We start from the raw sequence: 18,528 nt of genomic DNA on the forward strand, positions 1-18,528 counted from the left end.
ATGCTGAACTATTTAAAAGCCAGCAGGGGTGCGCAGTTATCAGAGGTCATGTGTAAACCCAGTCAGATAGTCATGCAGGTGGATTTCTAAGGAAACCTCAAGTCAACGTGAGCCGCATGTGTTCAAAGTAATAGGCACGTGATGGCAATAAGTCCATTATTGTTAATACAGGGCTGGACGGAAATGAAAGGCCAGACAAAGATTCTTTGTGTTCATCCCCCGCGTCACTCATCATAATGCACCAGCTAGGGTTTGTATACATGGAAAGCTGTGCACCTGCGCTGGTCTACCTCAAAGACACTTTCCTGTTTATAAGTAGGCAGTCAGGATAGGGATGAGGATGACCTGGCACGGTTGTCCCTTTTAGCTGTAAAATTCGGCTTGAGGCTTGTGACGTATCACCCGAGGACACTATGATGGTAAGGACAAAGTGTCTTTTATTAGGCAAGTACATACAGTAATGCAATGGACGAGTTTCAAAGGAGTCTTTGAAACACGTTGTCCATAGCAGTACTGTTTTATTAGGCAAGTACATACAGTAATGCTAGACAACGCGTTTCAAAGGACTTCTTCCTCGGGTCTGCATTGCGGACCTGAGGAAGAAGGTAGAGTCCTTTTAAACACGTTGTCCACAGCAGTACTGTTTTATTAGTTAAGTACATACAGTAATGCTATGGACAACGCGTTTCAAAGGACTCTTCCTTCTTCCTCAGGTCCGCATTGCGGACCTGAGGAAGAAGGAAAAGTCCTTTGAAACACATTATCCATAGCATTACTGTATGCACTTCCCTAATAAAAAGACACTTTGTCCTTACCATCATAGTGTCCTCGGGGGATGAGTCGCAAGCCTCCAGTCAAATTTTACAGGAAAAAAGAAGAACCCTGCCAGCGCATCCTCATCCCTATCCTCACGACCTACTTTTATCCCGCACAGTTGTGACAACGGCATCAACGGCCGGCTGCCTCCCGACATCCAAAGTGCTTCACAGTGTTGTGCCTGTGCAAGATATATATACCTATTCTGCACCTCACGGTTATCCATCAAAAAGTAACGGCACTATATATAGCGCCATCTCTGTACCTCTGCTTTTTTTTCATATCTACACTTTCACCTGTTTATGTTATAGAACTGTTATCAGAACGGTTCCCTTTAAGAATGGGATAGCCCCTGTTATAATCTGCAGGGCCGTGGAATCTGAACTTCTCTATAGTACAGGGTTGTTATTACCACAATGGAAGTGGTATTATGAGGTGCAGTATTATATGCAAGACGGGACATCTCCCACCACACTTTAACTACACAGCAATCCGATGCTCTCACAACAGTTATGGAAGCCCGAATTTCATGAAATAAACAGCATATAGCAAATTGGTAACAAATTATTGTTTCCAAACGTTGCATCAAATATTACAGCAGTTTCTTAAATACTGCATTGCATTAGACATCTAGGGATTTCCACAGCTTTATGGAAATACACCAGTCACAAATGGTGAAATGTATAGTTATAAGCTGGACCCCCGCCAGGTCTGATCTAGAGTCATTTAAATCGGTTTCTTACTCTACAAAATGATATGGGCAAAGACCAGTATATGGAGGGCAAGTAATCACCAATACACTATACTATATGGCTGGGTACTAGATAGTAAAGCCGTATTTGACCTTTGTGACCTTATAGTGTATTATTCTACATTGAGGTACTCTCTGCAGCAAAGCTATATATACGTTTTAAGTATGTGTGACTAAAAAATGTCATGCCGCATAGCATAAGAGGTTCTCCCTTCTTGTGTATTTGTTCAGTAGTCTCATAAACCTAAGAAAAAGGAAACAAACACCGCAGTGCAATTGTTACAGGATGTTCCGTTTTATTTCTTAAAGAGGTCCTGGGGGCACCTGTACTGTAGATTACAAGATCCTGTCAAATCTGGCCCATACTGCAATTACTAGTTTAAAGCAAGGAACCTGTGACTTGTTCACGTGTCCGCAGCATGAACCTTTATGTAAAAATTGCCAACAACTTCCAGTGCCAGAGTTTGATAGGATTTCCTTGCCCTATAATTTAGCCAAAACAGAAGAGAAAAACCATATAATGACCCTCCTGCCTGTCCTATGAGATATTTAGCACTGTATATAGACGTGCACAATATAAATGACAGATCAATACATTTATTTCATAGTTTACGTATTGGTGAACATGCAGATTGATGCTGGATTAAGATACAATTAGGCAGAATAGATACAGAAAATTCTGTGTTTATTGGCAACAGATTTAGGAAAAAAAATTATAATAATTCTAGTATTGATCACTTGTTTTTTATTCTCTCTCTCCAATGGATAGTTTTAGAGCCACAATATTGGAATGATCTAGGCCAGGCATAGGCAACCTTCGGCGCTGCAGATTGTTTTGGACTATATCTCCCATGATGCTCTTACAGCCAAAATGCTGCAAAAGAATCATGGGAAATGTAGTCGAAAACCTCAGCAGTGCCGAAGGTTGCCTATGCCTGATCTAGGCTTACTATACTGGGAACTCCAACACGTGAAGAGAAGTAGTATGGAACAGTGGTCTAGCATGTGTGCTGATGGGTGATCCAGACTAGAACATTCCTGTAACTATTTGGGTGGAGATCTTGTTCACAGCTGCAGACATAAAAATTCCCAGCAAGTTCTGTTTTCAACACTAGAATCTCCAGAGCGAATATTTTATACAGGAGGAGGTGCAGAACTGGTATACTTCATCTTAAGTTTCTTTTAAATTATGTTATTAAATTTCGATTGGTCAATAAAGATTTTAGAAGTGTAGATCTTGTAAAGGGGTTTGCAGGTCCATGATCTTTTATGCAAACAGTTTATAGGCTATGAAATATTAAAGGGGTTCTCCAGTGCTTAGACATCTTATCCCCCATCCAAAGGATAGGGGATAAGATGCCTGATCGTGGGATTCCCGCCGCTGGGGACCCCCGTGATCTTGCACGCGGCACCCCGTTTATAATCAGTCCCCGGAGCGTGTTCGCTCCGGGTCTGATTACTGGCGACCACAGGGCCGACGGAGTGTGACGTCACGCCTCCGCCCCTCAATGCAAGCCTATGGGAGGGGGCGTGACAGCGATCACACCCCCTCCCATAGGCTTGCATTGAGGGGCGGACCGTGACGTCACACGCCGTCGGCCCTGTGGTCGCCGGTAATGAGACCCGGAGCGAACACACTCCGGGGACTGATTACAAACGGGGGGCCGCGTGCAAGATCACAGGGGTCCCCAGCGGCGGGACTCCCGCGATCAGGCATCTTATCCCCTATCCTTTGGATAGGGGATAAGATGTCTAAGCACCGGAGAACCCCTTTAAAAAGGAGTAATACTCGCCTTACCAATCTTCTCCCACTCTTATGCCGACCCTCCCCTGGTCCCCCCACCTGTCTCTCCTTGGCAGTCTCCAGGACATGGCATGTCAACACATAACTACTGCAGCCAAATATCAAAACTACTAAGGTCACCATCGTGGCCAGTGATTGGCTGTGTAGTCAGTCTGAAGATTTGTGAACAGGCCGGGTCATTGCCAGGGTCTGGTTGGCATAGGAGGAGGACAGGTAAGGAGAGTTTAATTACATAGCATTGAAAGCTGTTTGTAAAGTTACTGGAGCTGGAAAACACTTTAAACGTGCAGCTTTTGGTGTCTTAAAGGAGAATTAACAGAATTAAACCAGAAGGAAGAAAAACACAGTTTTCTCACCTTTGTCGAGAAGACATTGTTCCACCGCTCTGCACTGTAGGGATTGGATGTGTTTCAGAGGGTGAAACCCATGCCCGCAGCAGCTTCTTTTTGCCAGAGCCTTCCACTTTATCAGAAACGTCAATGGTTGGGTTTGTTGATGATTTTACACTAGGAGCACTAGATTTATCACTTGGAATAGAAAGGGAAGAACTAGGAAGGTTGTGTTGAGAAGACACAGATTCAGGTGAAGTTTGGTGGGCCGAATCACTCATTTCTGCTCTTACTTTACTATCGGAAGAATTTGCTTCTTCAGAGGTCATCTTGTCAGCCATGTCCTTGTTATTGTCGGCTGATTCTGATAACTCCCTCTTGACTGGATGATTATCTACATGTATTATTGAGTCACTGTTTGTCTTTGTAGAGGAATGTAAACTACTTTCCATCTTGTTCACTTTAACATCTAGCTGCTCGTCGTCTGAAGTCCCTTCTGGATTTTCAGGAATGACTGGAAGCTCATCCAACCTGTAGCTGTATTCTTCACTCGTAGGAGTGGCCAGTTTCATGTTGGTCAAAGTCTGTCCTGAGTAAACTGGACCATCAAGAGGTGAAGCACCCACACGAGAAGCTTCCTCCATGACACTGTCAGAGGAAAACCTTTCCTTAGGTTGAGGTGCTTGAGTGGTAGTTGTATTAGACACAGGATCCTGAGTATTGTTCAGTTTTGCACTTCTGGGTGCTGGCTTTGGAGGGGCTGGTTTCTCATCTTTAGACTCTTTCTTAGTGACAGACTGTATCCTTGGGGTTGGTTTTGGCACTTCTTTGACATAGTCATTGGATTTTTCTTCAGAAGATACCACTGTATCTTTTACAGTAAGGTGGGAAGTCAATTCCTCATCTTGATTTCTTCCAAAATCATCAAGGCCTGAAGAGTTATTGTCTGGTACAGCTTCAGGTTCTATATAAAAGGATGATGTCTCAGAAAGTACAGGCAAGATACCTCTCACTAAATCTGCATCCACTACATTTTCATTTTCTGTCTGTGATGGCTTGCCTTTGAGTTGGTCAAGAAGACTCTTTACATAAGTCTTTTTTGGTTTATTTTTTTCAGTAAAAGGGGAAACAACATTTACTTCTTTAGATTCTGATTGTTTGGTGGAACTTACACCTGATCTCCAAAACAGAGGGAATGAAGTCTTTTCAGAGTCAACAGTTGAGTCTTGACTTCCTTCACTTAATGTCGGGCTTCTTGGAGAGGAACTACCCTTATCACGTGAATGAGAGCTGTAAGTGCTCTGAGGTAAATTACTTGGATTATGCAAATCCACCTCAGGAGTGCCCTGCCCACCATAGAAAGAAGCAGCAAGGAAAGTAGTGTCAGAGACAGATGAAGAAGAGAGCTTGGCTTTGGTTTCAGCCTCTGAAGACACGTCCAGTCTGTAAAGAGGACAGAATAAAAATAAACCTGCAGGTCAGTTGACTCGCAGATACAAATACATTTCTTTGTCCACAAACTTACATTTGAAACAAACATTTCTTAAAAACAGTCAAAGTTCATGAAGAACCTATAATATCTAGGAAACCACTGTAACTAACTTACCATCCAATGGATCCACTGACTAGATCATGGTTAATATAGATACAACCAAAATAAAGTGTAGACTCCAAGCAGACAACACATTAAATAAACTTGTCATGGAACAGTCCATACCGGTCAGTTACATAACAGGTGCCCAAATTCTGGGTTCATACTAACTAGTAACCTACTTGCCTCCCTTGGAAAAAAAAAAAACTTAAAAAAATAAAAATAAAAAACTCATCTGATATCAACATTTCTTACCAACCTTAATTTTTTCCATACATCTACCGACCACTTTACTGAACCCCACAGATTTGCACACTGCTTACCCTTGAAATAGAATCATTGTCTTATCAGATAGCGACTAGTCAGACAGGTCAATAAAAAATAAAAACCTGAATAAATGTCTATTCACATGGCCGAATTTCTGAACATAATGTAGCGGAAAATTTCCGCCAGGAAGTTCCATTACAGCAGTCTTCCATTGTTTTCAATAAGATTCTGCTGCACTGTGTACACTATGGAGCATCTGCTGCAGAAATTCAGATTCTGGACATGTTCATTCTTTCTGCGGAATCCACTCAGAAATGGACTGCAGTTTTTAGAGATTGCGCATTTCCATGCGGTCTTGGGGCCAGTTTGATCTGCCTGCAGAATGGTGCTAACAAGAATACAGCAAACAATACAGCAGAATACAGCAAACAAGCGGCCATTGTGCTGGCTTTAGGACAAAATTATTATGAAATGTGTACTATATAACTATGCTTGCATAATAACCAGTAGTTATTGGCAATGGTTACTGTTATATAAAACATCCTTAGACCTGTTTATAAGCGTCCTGAAAGTGTCTCCGAGACAACTACAAGGTGAACAGCCGATTGCCCCGAGTTCTGTTCTTGGCTGGAAAGAACTGCAGCCAACCAAGCATTTTCCTTGCAGGCGCCAGTGGAGTGTAAATGTAGTATCACATGAAAGCCATTCAGATGAATAGATGACAAACTGCTCAAGTGTAGGAGCTGCTAGCACACAGCCTGCCTTGGATTAGAGGAGGTTCTGAGCTGGAGATCTTACTTTGGAGATGTCCACATTCCCTGATGGGTCATTTGGACAAGTCTTGTCTTCACGACAAACTCCCATTGGACTTCAACATATACTATGAATATTTACACACACAAAAAAAAAAAAAAAAAAAATCAACTATATTCTAGTTAAAAGGAAAACTCACCAAGTTCACCCACACTAAACCCAATACACTTGGTGATAGTGTGGGTGAACAGGAGTCCAATAAGGGGTCACTTCCTTTTCTTCCTCCAATTGTAGTGGGTGTAGCGAGTGACCGGCTATTGCTACTGTGCATGCGCCGGTCCCTTGCTACACCCGGAAGTTGGGTGACAAGTGCAGCGCTATATGTGACAAGTATATCTGTCAGCAGCTCATCCAGCAGCCGCCTGGCCGATGATGCTGACAGATATACTATTCATTCATAGCGCGGCAGCTGCATATGTATATAGAAGCGCTGTGGAGGGCAGATAACGCTATATGTCTGCCCCCTCAGCATATCTATATACATATACAACTGCCGGCGCTATGAATGAATAGTATATCTGTCAGGATCATCTGGCCGGCAGCTGCTGGATGCGTTCTGATAGATATACCATTCACATATAGCTCAGCAATGGAAAATGAAGACAAATGCGCCGGAGGGGTCACATTATGCGCTGGCAGGGGGGGTATAGATGTATGCATACAAATGCGCTGGCGGGGGGTCATATTTTTATTAATGCGCTGGCGGGAGGCATATTATAAATGCGCTGGGGGGTTAGATATATATCGCTCTATAAAACCCTCCCCCCGGCAGTGCTATATATCTTGCGCCCCCCCCCCCCCCCCAACACTTAAATATACATATGTCCCCTCACATTGTCCATTTTAAAAACCCCACTGGGATCCCTGATTGGCTCCTCAGTACCGGCCATTCAAGGCTCCGAGCGGGGAATTTAAAAATGAAAGTAAAAAATACACGTCAATAACTTCTGATCGCATCGGGTGTCAGAAGTGAGACCTGGTGCGATCAATCCCTCAGCCCCTGTACTACAACCCCCATCATGGAACAGACTGTTTCATGATGGGGTAGCAGCACAAACACTAATGTAACCTCCCCAGCCACCGTCAGACTCCCGCAGCCCGGGAATTACTACTCCCATCATGGAAACAAGTCTGTTCCATGATGGGAGTAGTAGTAGTAGTCCCTCAGCACTGCAAGAGTCTGCTGATGTCACCTCTTCTGAGCATGCTTAGTAAAAGTAACGTCAGTTATAATAACGGGCATTAAGGGGTGTATTTACTAATGTCAATTGGCCATAGACTTCATTGTTAAAAATAACATCCGTTAATTTACCCGTTTCTTGTGACGGGCAAAAAATTAGTGCGAGTCACGTTATTTCTCCCGTCACAACTAACGTCCATTAGTCATGACGGGCTATAACGGGTAAACGAAAAACCCATTGACTTGAATGGGGTTGTTTAATGGGCGTTAATTATTTTTCAAACGTACGTTTATTAACGGGTGAACTTCCTAGTGTGAAAGCACCTTAACCTGTGGACAGGTGTGGAACGTTTTTTTATTTTATTTATTTATTTATAAGAAAGCAACCTCTTTAAATACTACAACCCCTTTAAATACTACACTATTTTCCAAGTTTTCCTTTAGGTCAGGACTTAATATCTCCTGACAGACTCAAGCATTGTTTTAAAACACCTTATAGCCATTATACAAATTAGACATCAACCCCATTATCTGATTTTGGCTCTTTTGGTATCATATTGCAATTACTGGACATCTACAATATAAAAAGGTACAATCTCAAGCTACATCGCTCTATAAATGTTCTTCCAGTGACCAATTTCAAAGTCAAAGCAAGGACCGTCCACAGTTGTCACTTCTCAAAGTGGGATGAGATGTTTAAAGACTATGGAGCAAAGCTAAGAAACTTTTAACCAACTCCAGAAAACACCTTTGTTGCTAAGATATTAAGAAATCTCATCCCGCTGACATCATCTATGAACAAGTTGTTGTTAGTCATAGACCAGGCCATACTCATCGGAGAGCTATGGAAGTTTTGTATATATTCCCTAGTGTATCAGCTAAGCTGCTCTTTCTATAAAGTCCATACAATGGGTTAACAGAAACCAGTAGAACAAGAAGCCGTAGCGCTTCCGTATTCCTCATACCTGTGTAAATGATTAACATCAGACACATGGAAAGTACACGCATCTCTCCAGTATAGAGGAAAACTACAGTCCTCTGTTATCTTATTAAGTTAGAACATTTCCTGCCTAACATCAGCCATCGTCCTGTAACACACTAGGATCCCTAGGCTAATGTATTTAGGGATGTTTTGTCAAAGCAGCTGTGTGTGCATGGCTGTTCCCATTACCCCCCTAGTCACAAAAACAGGGTGTGGTAAAAAAATAACTAATATCTCACAGCATTTCAAGGTCCCATTTATTTGAATAGAAAGAGATACTGGCCTTAGTGTTCAGAATAAACATTGCAAGTTTAAGGATTATTTCATAATATGGAAAATGATTACAATGGTCCTAAAATGAAGTGCAAGCAGCTTATTTTTTATTTTTTGGCTGTCTATGAACCAGAAACCATCTGGTTTACAAAACGGCATATTGGCATTTACTGTAGCCACCTGTCAGTTAAAAATGTAAAAAATAAAATTGAAAATTTGACACTAATTTTGCATCTAAAAAGGAGCTTTTTAGGAGCCTCAAAATACACTTTGTGAACATAGTTAAAGTTAAAGGTTATTAGTAAGATGTTGTCTACATAGGTTGTATATTATTGTTCATTAGTGGTATTTCAATAGCAGTGGGCAGAAGTCTACAGAATTACATAAACATTTTTTAAATCTTTAGGATGGGCCAAGGTGCTAGGATAATGTCATACTAAACAAACATGGCTACCAAGTTTTCTATGTTGAAATATTTATATAGAGTTGCAATGAAAATAATCTGGAATTTATAGATTAGGATGTATTAAATAAGTGCAAATACCCATGTAAAATAAAAGTTTTAAAACTGTAGGGTGGAAAGTATTATGACTGTCAGTTTTCAGGTTTAAAGACATTTTAAAAGGCAATTAAAAAGGTGACATCAACAGATCCTTAGCACTAAAACAAAGTCATTGCCTTCAAAACGTTTGCCTATTCATAAATCCAATATATTCACCTGCATTTACAAACATCATGGTTTCCAAGCTCAGCTTACCGATTCCGATAGGAAGGGATACCACAACACACAACATAAATCACACGAAAAGGATGAAAACAAAACATAAAATCAAAGAAACTAACCTGGGTTTGACAGCTGAGGTTTTTGCATTTCTCTCTAGGGGAAAGGGTTCTGGCTTCTTTTCCTCTTCAAGATCTTCCTCAAATGGGTTAAATGGGTTATTCTTGGTTTGCGTATCTGCGGGCTGTCGAGTGCCACTGGTTTTCAGTTCTTCCTTCTTTACAGGCACATCACTAATCTGCTCAGAGTTTTTAGGGGTTTCTTTCTTTCCAGTGACCAATGACAGCAAAGAGGATTTTAAGCTTTCTGGCTTTTTATTTTCTTTGGACTCTTTCAGGAGATCGGAAGACACACTGGGGCCTTTGAACTTGGAGTCTTCAGCCTGTGAACTCTCAGATTTGGCCAATTCAAAAGATTTAAGAGAAGAATTAGAACTAGAAAAGGTCAGCCCTTTGTCAGGAATACTTCTGAAAGTGTTTGGGGTTTCCTTGGATGGCCTATCAAACAGGTTATCAGCAGAAGCATACATAGGATTTCTTCGGATGATCTGTGGGGAGTTGGTCAGAGAATTGTCCTTAGGACTGTCACTTTTTGGTTCTGTCTCTTCCATATACACATGATTTCCATTAATACACAAATTGGAACGGGTGATTGGGTCATTCTTTGACCTCATGCCACTGAAGAGGGAAAGTCCCTCTTTTTTGTTACCCGATGTCACCTGGTTCAACTGCTTGGTGTCTGCACTTGCTGTTCTTTTGTGCGTCATAATGTTTGGAAAGTGTGGAAACCGTCCTGTAAATCGCAACAAAATAAAAAATAAAAACACACATCAACAACTAAGATTCAGAACAGACTAAAAGTTAACATTTTTTATGAAGTGAAGATTCAGCTTTAAAACAGCATAGGCCAGTCTAGGCTCTGTTCACATTGTTGTAGCTCCAGGACCCCCAATTTATAATGGTGTCTACTTAAGGGGCCAGAAAGTTACAGATTTGTGAATTACTTCTATTTAAAAATGTTAAGTCTTCCAGTACTTATCAGCTGCTGTATTGCTCCAGAGGAAGTTGTGTAGTTCTTTCCAGTCTGACCACAGTGCTCTCTTCTGCTACCTCAGTCTGTGTCAGGAACTGTCCAGAGTAGAAGAGGTTTGCCACAGGCATTTGCTCCTGCTCTGGAAAGTTCCAGGCAAGTACAGAGGTGGCTGCAAAGAGCACTGTGGTCAAACTGGAAAGAACTAAACAATTTCCTCTGGCGCATACAGCAGCTGATAAGTACAGGAAGGGTTAAAGCAAATACAACAGCTGGTTCCCCTGCAATTAACCCAGTACACAGTGTTCTAGTATGGGTGAGCCTAAGTTTAAAAAAAAATAAATAAATAAAAGATTACTCACTCTGATCCACAGTCCAGTTTTAGAATTAGAGCTTGTATGCAAATATGCTTCTTTGCGCAGTGGAGGTGGGAGTCAGCTCTCAGAGCTTCCCTGCCTCCACCCTGAAGAGGATATGCATATTTAGAGATGGGCGGGCAAATGGCAGCAGAAACTCTGAGAGCCGCCTCCCACCTTCATTACACAAAGGAGCATACTTTCATACCCCTTTAATTTTTAAAAGCGATATTTACAAGAATGACCACATATGGAACGTGTGGTAACTAACTCATATTGAGAGACTTAAAGGGGTACTCCACCCCTAGACATCTTATCCCTATCCATAGGATAGGTGATAAGATGTCTGATGGCAGGGGGTCCCGCCGCTGGGGACCCCCGCATTCTACCATGCGACACCCACCTACGGCTTCCGGAACCGCTGGAGGCCCTCAGGCTAATACCATCCTGGCTGTCATGCCCCCTCGCATAGACTTGCATTGAGGGGGCGGGTGTGATGTCACAGGGGCGGAGTCGTGACATCACGATCTTCAGTTCTCGTGGTCGGGATGGTATTAGCCTGAGGGCCTCCAGCGGTTCCAAAAGCAGTTACAGGTGGGTGCCACATGGTAGAATGTGGGGGTCCCCAGCGGCGGGACCCCCGCCAGACATCTTATCCCCTATCCTTTGGATAGGATATAAGATGTCTAGGGGTGGAGTACCCCTTTAAGCCATTCTGTGACAGACTAAAAATGTTAATCAAAAATAGAACTCACTTTCTGACACTGGAGATCCGTGAGCTTGGTTAAAATCAGATGAGAAGTCTCCAGGCTTCAGAACGGTTCTTTGAGAAGGAGATGGGGGAAGTGTGGGCAAGACCGACATGGACTGAGACATGGAATTTTTCTTAAGTCCCGGTTTGGAAAATAGGTTTTTGAGTTTGGATTTCTTCTTGTCTCCTACAGGCATTTCATCATCACTCTCATCTCCATATTCATTCATGCTCGGCACAATGGCTGAAGCAGTATCCGGCAGCCCATCTGAACGTTTTCCCTTAATCTTGTCCTTGAGCTTCCCAAAGGGTGAGCGAGATTTTTCTTTCATGGACAGGTCAAACATGCTGGCGGTCATGTTGTTTCTCTTGAACTCTACTTCCACTTCAATCTGACCACGGTCTTTTTCTTTCTTTCCAGGCTTTGACCTCAGGGAATACCATCTAGAGAAGATAGTTATAAAAGTTACAGAATTTTCATAAGGAAGCCTTAAAAATAATTATTCAGGACATACTTCCACAGTTTAATACAGTAATGTACATGCTTTCCAAGATTACAGAAATCACTTGGTTTCCTGGCAAACAATTTTTTGCCAGGGAAACCAGCAGCACTGTAAACATGAAATCTTTCCTCAGCATTCATTGACTGTTAGGACATAATGGGTGTTTTAGTTTTCCAACAGCTGGAGACACACGGGTTGGGGAAAACCTATCTAGAGATTTAAAAAAAAAGTAATCCCTATTCACAGGTTAGGAGATATCTAGCATGTCAGTGGTGGTATGATCACGCTGCAGACATCAGACAGAGTTTAGAGCTGCAGTCCCTTCAGTCCTCCTTCCCCCTGCTCACCTCTGTGACCTGCCTGTCACTGATTGTCACACACCGCTTTCCAAAGCTCCTGATCTGCTTAGTACTGAAACATTTCTGGCCATTAATGAGCCTGGGAAAGCTGAGTGTGACAGTCAGACCCTATAATGACTCATGGCCCTGTAAGGATGAAGGATGAGTCTGACTGCCACACACAGCTTTTCCAAGCTCCTAAATGGCCAGAAATGTGTCAGTACTAAGCAGATCACATGCCATTCAGAAGCCCAGGAAAGCTGTGTGAGACAGCCAGGCTCTGTTATTACAGGGCATAACTAACGCAAAGCTTTACCAGGTTCCTTAATTAGTCTAAACGTCTCAGTACGAAGCATACCATGTGCCCTTCAGGAGCCTTGGAAAGCTGTGTGTGAGAGCTAGGCTCAGTACAAAGTTTGCATGTGTCTCTGTACTGAGTGTGGGTGCATCACTGACTATGTCTGTCCCTTACAGGATCGGTTAAAAGGTCATCCATTGGTATTGTAATATGCTGCAGAAGAGAATATATATATAAAAAATTATACCATTAGTCTGTAGCAGCTGTACTTTTACCACTGTTCAGTCACCAACAAGATGGCGCGGCAGAGTGGAATTACTTCCCCTTCTCTTGCACAGACACGAGAAAGGGAGGTAAGAGGTCACCAGCAGGGAGAGGGGTGGGTCAAATTTGCAGAGCAGCCAAGTTTTAAGTAACTTTTTCTTCACATTCTCATTTTAGCGCCCTCTACTGGTAAACAGTGGCATAAAAGAAAACTTAAATAATAATTATTTTTCATATTTTCTGATTTAAAAAAAAAAAAAAAAAAGATTTAAGATTTCCAAAAATATTTAAAACAAATGTATTTAACCTTTAAGAAAAAAAAAATATAATTTGGTGACACATTCCCTTTAAGGAGATTTTGTACACCGTTCAGTCAGGACATTCCCGCAATGAACCCCATCATTAGAACACCTATTCCAGGTCACCTCTGTGCTGTCGTGTCAACACAAACCATAGTCATAGTCTCTGTGTTGGTAGAAACAAACCTGAGAAGCTGGCCACTTTGAAGGGTTAAGTATCTATACAGAATGAGAACATTGTTTAGCCCCTAAACAACCCACTCTTTTTCGAGTTGATGACTATTGCAGTAATACAGAACAACAACATCTCCCTATTCAGATTATGTAAAGGAATTACAGTAAACTGGCCATAGACATTAGATCACCACTAGCCAAAACTTGTTTGGCCAACAACTTTTATTAATTAGAAGGGGGTGTTCTTTAACAACACAAAAGCTGATCATGCCAAGGAATATAAAATGTAAATAGAACAGTCCCTTAAGTTACAATACTCATTTGTTCTGGGGCAACCATGTGACTTTATACTGTAACTATGGAAAATTAGAAAGTGGCTCCCAGAAAAAGAAATAGGCAGAGAACTAATACAAATAAAGAAGAACTAATATACAAAAGACAGAGCTGCTAGAAGGTCCCTTTCAGATGGGCTGACCTGGTTTCCTATACGAGTGCCAATCTTTATGATTGGCACATGTTTAACAAGCCTTTACACCGCTCATCTATAATGCAGGCTGGGCCCCATAAACGATCTCTGGATTGTTTGTGGGGTTCTTCACTTTCATCATCGTCGCTCTTTTGCCCTGCGATCTGCTTTCAACGACGAGGACAGGAGCTTATCCAGGGGCATGAATAGTACAGACAATCTTAAAATAGGTGCAGTAAAGGATATACAGTCCTACACAGGTGCTACTAGACAACCAGTGCACATATGTATGGTGAAAGTGTTTGGACGTTACCCAGGAAAGACCACTGTATGCAGAAAAGATTGTAACCTGAGGGACCATTGAATACAACTTGACCGATTGCCTGTTTCTCAGAACGTACAGATCCCATGCACCATTACATTATTTTGAATTCTTCTGCCATATATCTATATATACAGCCAGCACAGTCCAATACTCAGCTGTTATAAGGGCCTCAATCTTTTTAATCTCCAGTTCTCCATGTATGGCTTCAGTCTGGCTGTTCTCTTCTAGATCTATGGCAGATGGCAGCTCCTGACCAGCCCTAACAATAGGCTTCTTTCGGTTTTGTCTTCTAGAAAAACACAGTTAGGGTGCACGCACACCACGTTTCTGCAATACAGTTACCATATCAGGTTTTTGATGAAAAACTGATTCCTCAAAACCGGACTAGACTGTAGCAAAACGTGTGTACAACTTTAAACCCGCATACGGTTTGAAAAATTATGTCCGGTTGCATGATGTCCGCTTTTGACTTTTCACTCCATTTTGAATAAAGTTTCACTTGATTGAAATTCCAAGAAAAAAAATAAAATAAAACAGTGCAAAGTCAAAAACCGTATGGTGCGAAGTGGATGGAACCGTACGCACATACGGTTCTGTACGGTTCCCACTGACTCCCATGTTAAAAAACAAAAACAAAAAAAAACATACTGTTTAATATGGTTTTTCACCCAGACCAAAAAACGTGGTGGCCTACGGTTTTGGTTACGGGTTAAAAAAATAAAATAAAACACACTGACAAAACCGTCGAAGATGCAAAACGGACTAAACCGGATGATGCGTTTGACATATGGTTTACAATGTTAAATCAATGCACCCTTACCCGCACTCACCGGTAGACTTCAGCCAGCCGACTCCGCTACATCTGCTCCAACGGACTTCTTTGGTACCAGACACGCTGCAGGGCACTCAGAGGCTACTGCGGGTGGTTTCACGCTGTGTGCGCTTCTTACGGCTTCGTTATGCCTCTGAGCGCCCTGCTGAGTGTCTGGTACCGGAGACATCTGTTGAAGCAGATGTAGCGGAGTTGTCTGGCTGAAGCCTAGCGGTGAGTGCAGGTAACAGTGTTTTTCTATAAGTAGACTATATTGTGACTTGGAGTTTACCGGTCCCCAGCACTGCCAGACCCGCATGCCTAGGACATTGGTCTCCCGCAGTGATAGGAGAGCCGCTGCCTAGTAGACTTCTCTTCGGTATAACAATAGTGTTACTACATCTCGTTTAGTGTTGTTTTTTTTAGGTTTTGCTTTGGGTAGATTCATAAGTTCAGAAACAAGATGTGCAGTCATGAGGAACAAGAAAGGCAGGAATGCAGACCTAAGCTTGGCTGGAATGAGACCACTGCATGGGGGGGGGGGGGGGGGGTCGGCCCTAGTACAAATCTTCACATCAAAACTAAATTACTTCAGAGACTTCAATAGGAGAATACTCTACCCGTGCTGAAAATTACATTACTGACATGTGAACAAAGCAGCCAGTGTCCCGAGAACTACCCAACTACAGATGGAATTTGTTGCTTTGGGGTCTTGAATGTACGGCACCTGATAACACACATGAATGCAAATCTAGGTAATGAATCCATTTGTAGAACTTAAAAGGGGTACTCCGCTGGATTTTTTATTTTTATTTTTTTTAAATCAACTGGTGCCAGAAAGTTAAACAGATTTGTAAATTACTTCCATTAAAACAATCTTAATCCTTCCAGTACTTATTAGCTGCTGAATACGACAGAGGAAATTCTTTTCTTTTGGAACACAGAGCTCTCTGCTGACATCTGTCAGTTTTAGGAACTGTCCAGAGCAGCATATGTTTGCTATGGGGATTTTCTCCTACTCTGGACAGTTCTTAAAATGTATTCCACATATACAGACACATACACAGAGGACCCTGGGGTGTGTAGTTTGCAGTGCAATCTTGTCAGTCATCTTGCCTAAACTAAAATCCGACCCAGTAGGATCAGGCCCTTGAAAGAAGTTGTAGTATTTCTTTAAAGTCTTACTAGGATTTAAAATGAAAAAACAAACAAAAACTTTTGGCATGTCAAAATTTTGTATCATTTGGGGGCTGGCTGGGTGTTGAGAGTTGGGAATTCTACAAAAAGTCTAAGGCAGCGATTCCCAAGTAGGGTGCCTCCAGCTGTTGCAAAACTACAACTCCCAGCATGCCTGGACAGCCATTTTGCTGTCCAGGCATGCTGGGAGTTGTAGTTTTGCAACATCTGGAGGCACCCTGCTTGCGAAACACTGGTCTAAGGTTAGGTTTCCACACGTTTTTGAGCAAAAGACAGAAGTGGATCCACCAGGGAGGATAAGTACAAGTCCTTCCTTTATATTTCCCATTCCCTTTGAATACACTTCTGGCTTTGGCTTATAAACTAAAGTAAATCAATAATAGTAAAATATTAACAGGATAAACACTGAAACAAGTCAAATACTAAACCCTTCTATACACCTGATCATCAGCAAGCAACTAAACCACCGGCAATAGTTCTTCCTTGGCGACATACAGAGGGGGAGATTTATCAAAACCTGTGTACAGGAAAAGTTGACCAGTTGCCCATAGCAACCAATCAGATATCTTCTTTAATTTTTAAGAGGCTCATTTAAAAATGAAAAAAAAAATAAAATAAATAAATAACTAGATCTTATTGGTTGCTTTAGGCAACTGGTTCTCTTTTCCTGTACACAGGTTTTGATAAATCTCCCCCTATAATGTGCCACCATAGGTTCTGTAACTATGAATAGCGGGCTGTAAGGGGAAACGTACAGAACTGCCGTGTGATCACGTGTGACGTATTTGGGATTTTTCATTAGAAGCAGATGTCAGTACTCCTACCCATTTCTGCCAGAGAGGAGCTTAAGAAAAGCAAATAAAACTTCTGAAAACAGCAGACAAACTAATGTTCCATGGAGCGCAGGCTCCAGATCAGATAAGCGACTATATATCAGGCTGCATTCACACCACGTTTTTTGCAATACAATTCTTGTATCAAGTCTTTTAAGAAAAAATGTTTTAAATTTTTTTTCGCTCCATTCTGAATAAAGTTTCCCTTGTTTGATTGAAATTCCAAGAAAAAAACTATATGGCGAAAACCGGATAGAACCATACGCACATACGGTTCTGTCCCATTGACTCCCATGTTAAAAAAAAAAAAAAAAAAAAACCTATACGGTTTAATACAGTTTTTCACCCGGACCAAAAACAGTGGTAGGCTACAGTTTTGGGTACAGGGAAAAACGGACACAAGCCGATGCATCGTTTGGCATACAGTTTTCAATGGAGAGTCAATGCATCCGGTTTTCAATATGGTTCCGTACAGTTTTCACATTGAAAATGTATACAGGAACTGTATTGTAATAATGTGGTGTGAATGCAGCCTTACACAATCCCGCCGCCCTACAGAATGATCTGAAGCTCAATAATTCCACAGTGGGCAATGAGGAATTTCCACTTGTGCACAAATGGAGAAGTGTTTGCAAATGAATCATGAGAAGCGCTCTTACATCTTGAGTCATCTGGTATTTAGAAGGATCTAGAACATAGATGTTAATAGCTGCAGTCTAATGAATACTTTGTTGGTCTTACGTGCCAGTAGAAAGGATATAGTCCCATAGGAGGCAATGTATATTGATAGAACTGCATTATGACACTGCCTAATATGAGCAAAAATATTCCATGCAGTTGATATATCTCCCATAGACCTGAATGGAGGGTTTGTGACATCAACAGCCGCCCAAAGCCTAGTACAGCCAGCGTTCTGAACACTGGTGTGCTGGGCCGGAGATAGCAGGGGTCCCAGCGGCTGGACCCCCCGCAATCAGACATCTGAATAAGAAGGTTGCTATGGAATAGCGTGGGAGATATATTCACTTTTATAATTGTGTAATTGTATCTAGTGTACCATGTAAGCTTAATTTAGGGCTGCACGATTTGGGGGAAATGTGCGATTCCAATTATGGGGGTTAACACTGAAACTGATATAACAAAGGGTGAAATCACCCAATTTCATGTCTCCCCCATTTTATTTCTATCCCCCAATTTCACATCTCCCTCCCATTTCAAATCTCACCCATGATTGTTGTGCCAGAGCGCAGTGGAAACATGCTTGCAAAACTACAACTCCCAGCATGCCTGGAAAGCC

At 41.9% G+C, this 18,528-nt stretch overlaps 1 protein-coding gene across 1 annotated transcript in view; it reads right to left on the minus strand.

Annotated features, from left to right (window-relative positions):
- RAB11FIP1 (RAB11 family interacting protein 1) overlaps positions 1-18,528 on the minus strand; it is a 39,677-nt gene that overhangs the window by 5,978 nt on the left and 15,171 nt on the right. Inside the window, exons 2-4 of the mRNA XM_056571530.1 lie at positions 11,728-12,167; positions 9,650-10,379; positions 3,728-5,143 (exon numbers count right to left, since the gene is read on the minus strand). Coding sequence (XP_056427505.1) covers positions 3,728-5,143; positions 9,650-10,379; positions 11,728-12,167 — 2,586 coding nt within the window. The remainder of the gene's footprint in view (positions 1-3,727; positions 5,144-9,649; positions 10,380-11,727; positions 12,168-18,528) is intronic.

Source organism: Hyla sarda, chromosome 4, assembly GCF_029499605.1.
Source record: "Hyla sarda isolate aHylSar1 chromosome 4, aHylSar1.hap1, whole genome shotgun sequence".
NCBI classification, from domain to species: Eukaryota; Metazoa; Chordata; class Amphibia; order Anura; family Hylidae; genus Hyla; species Hyla sarda.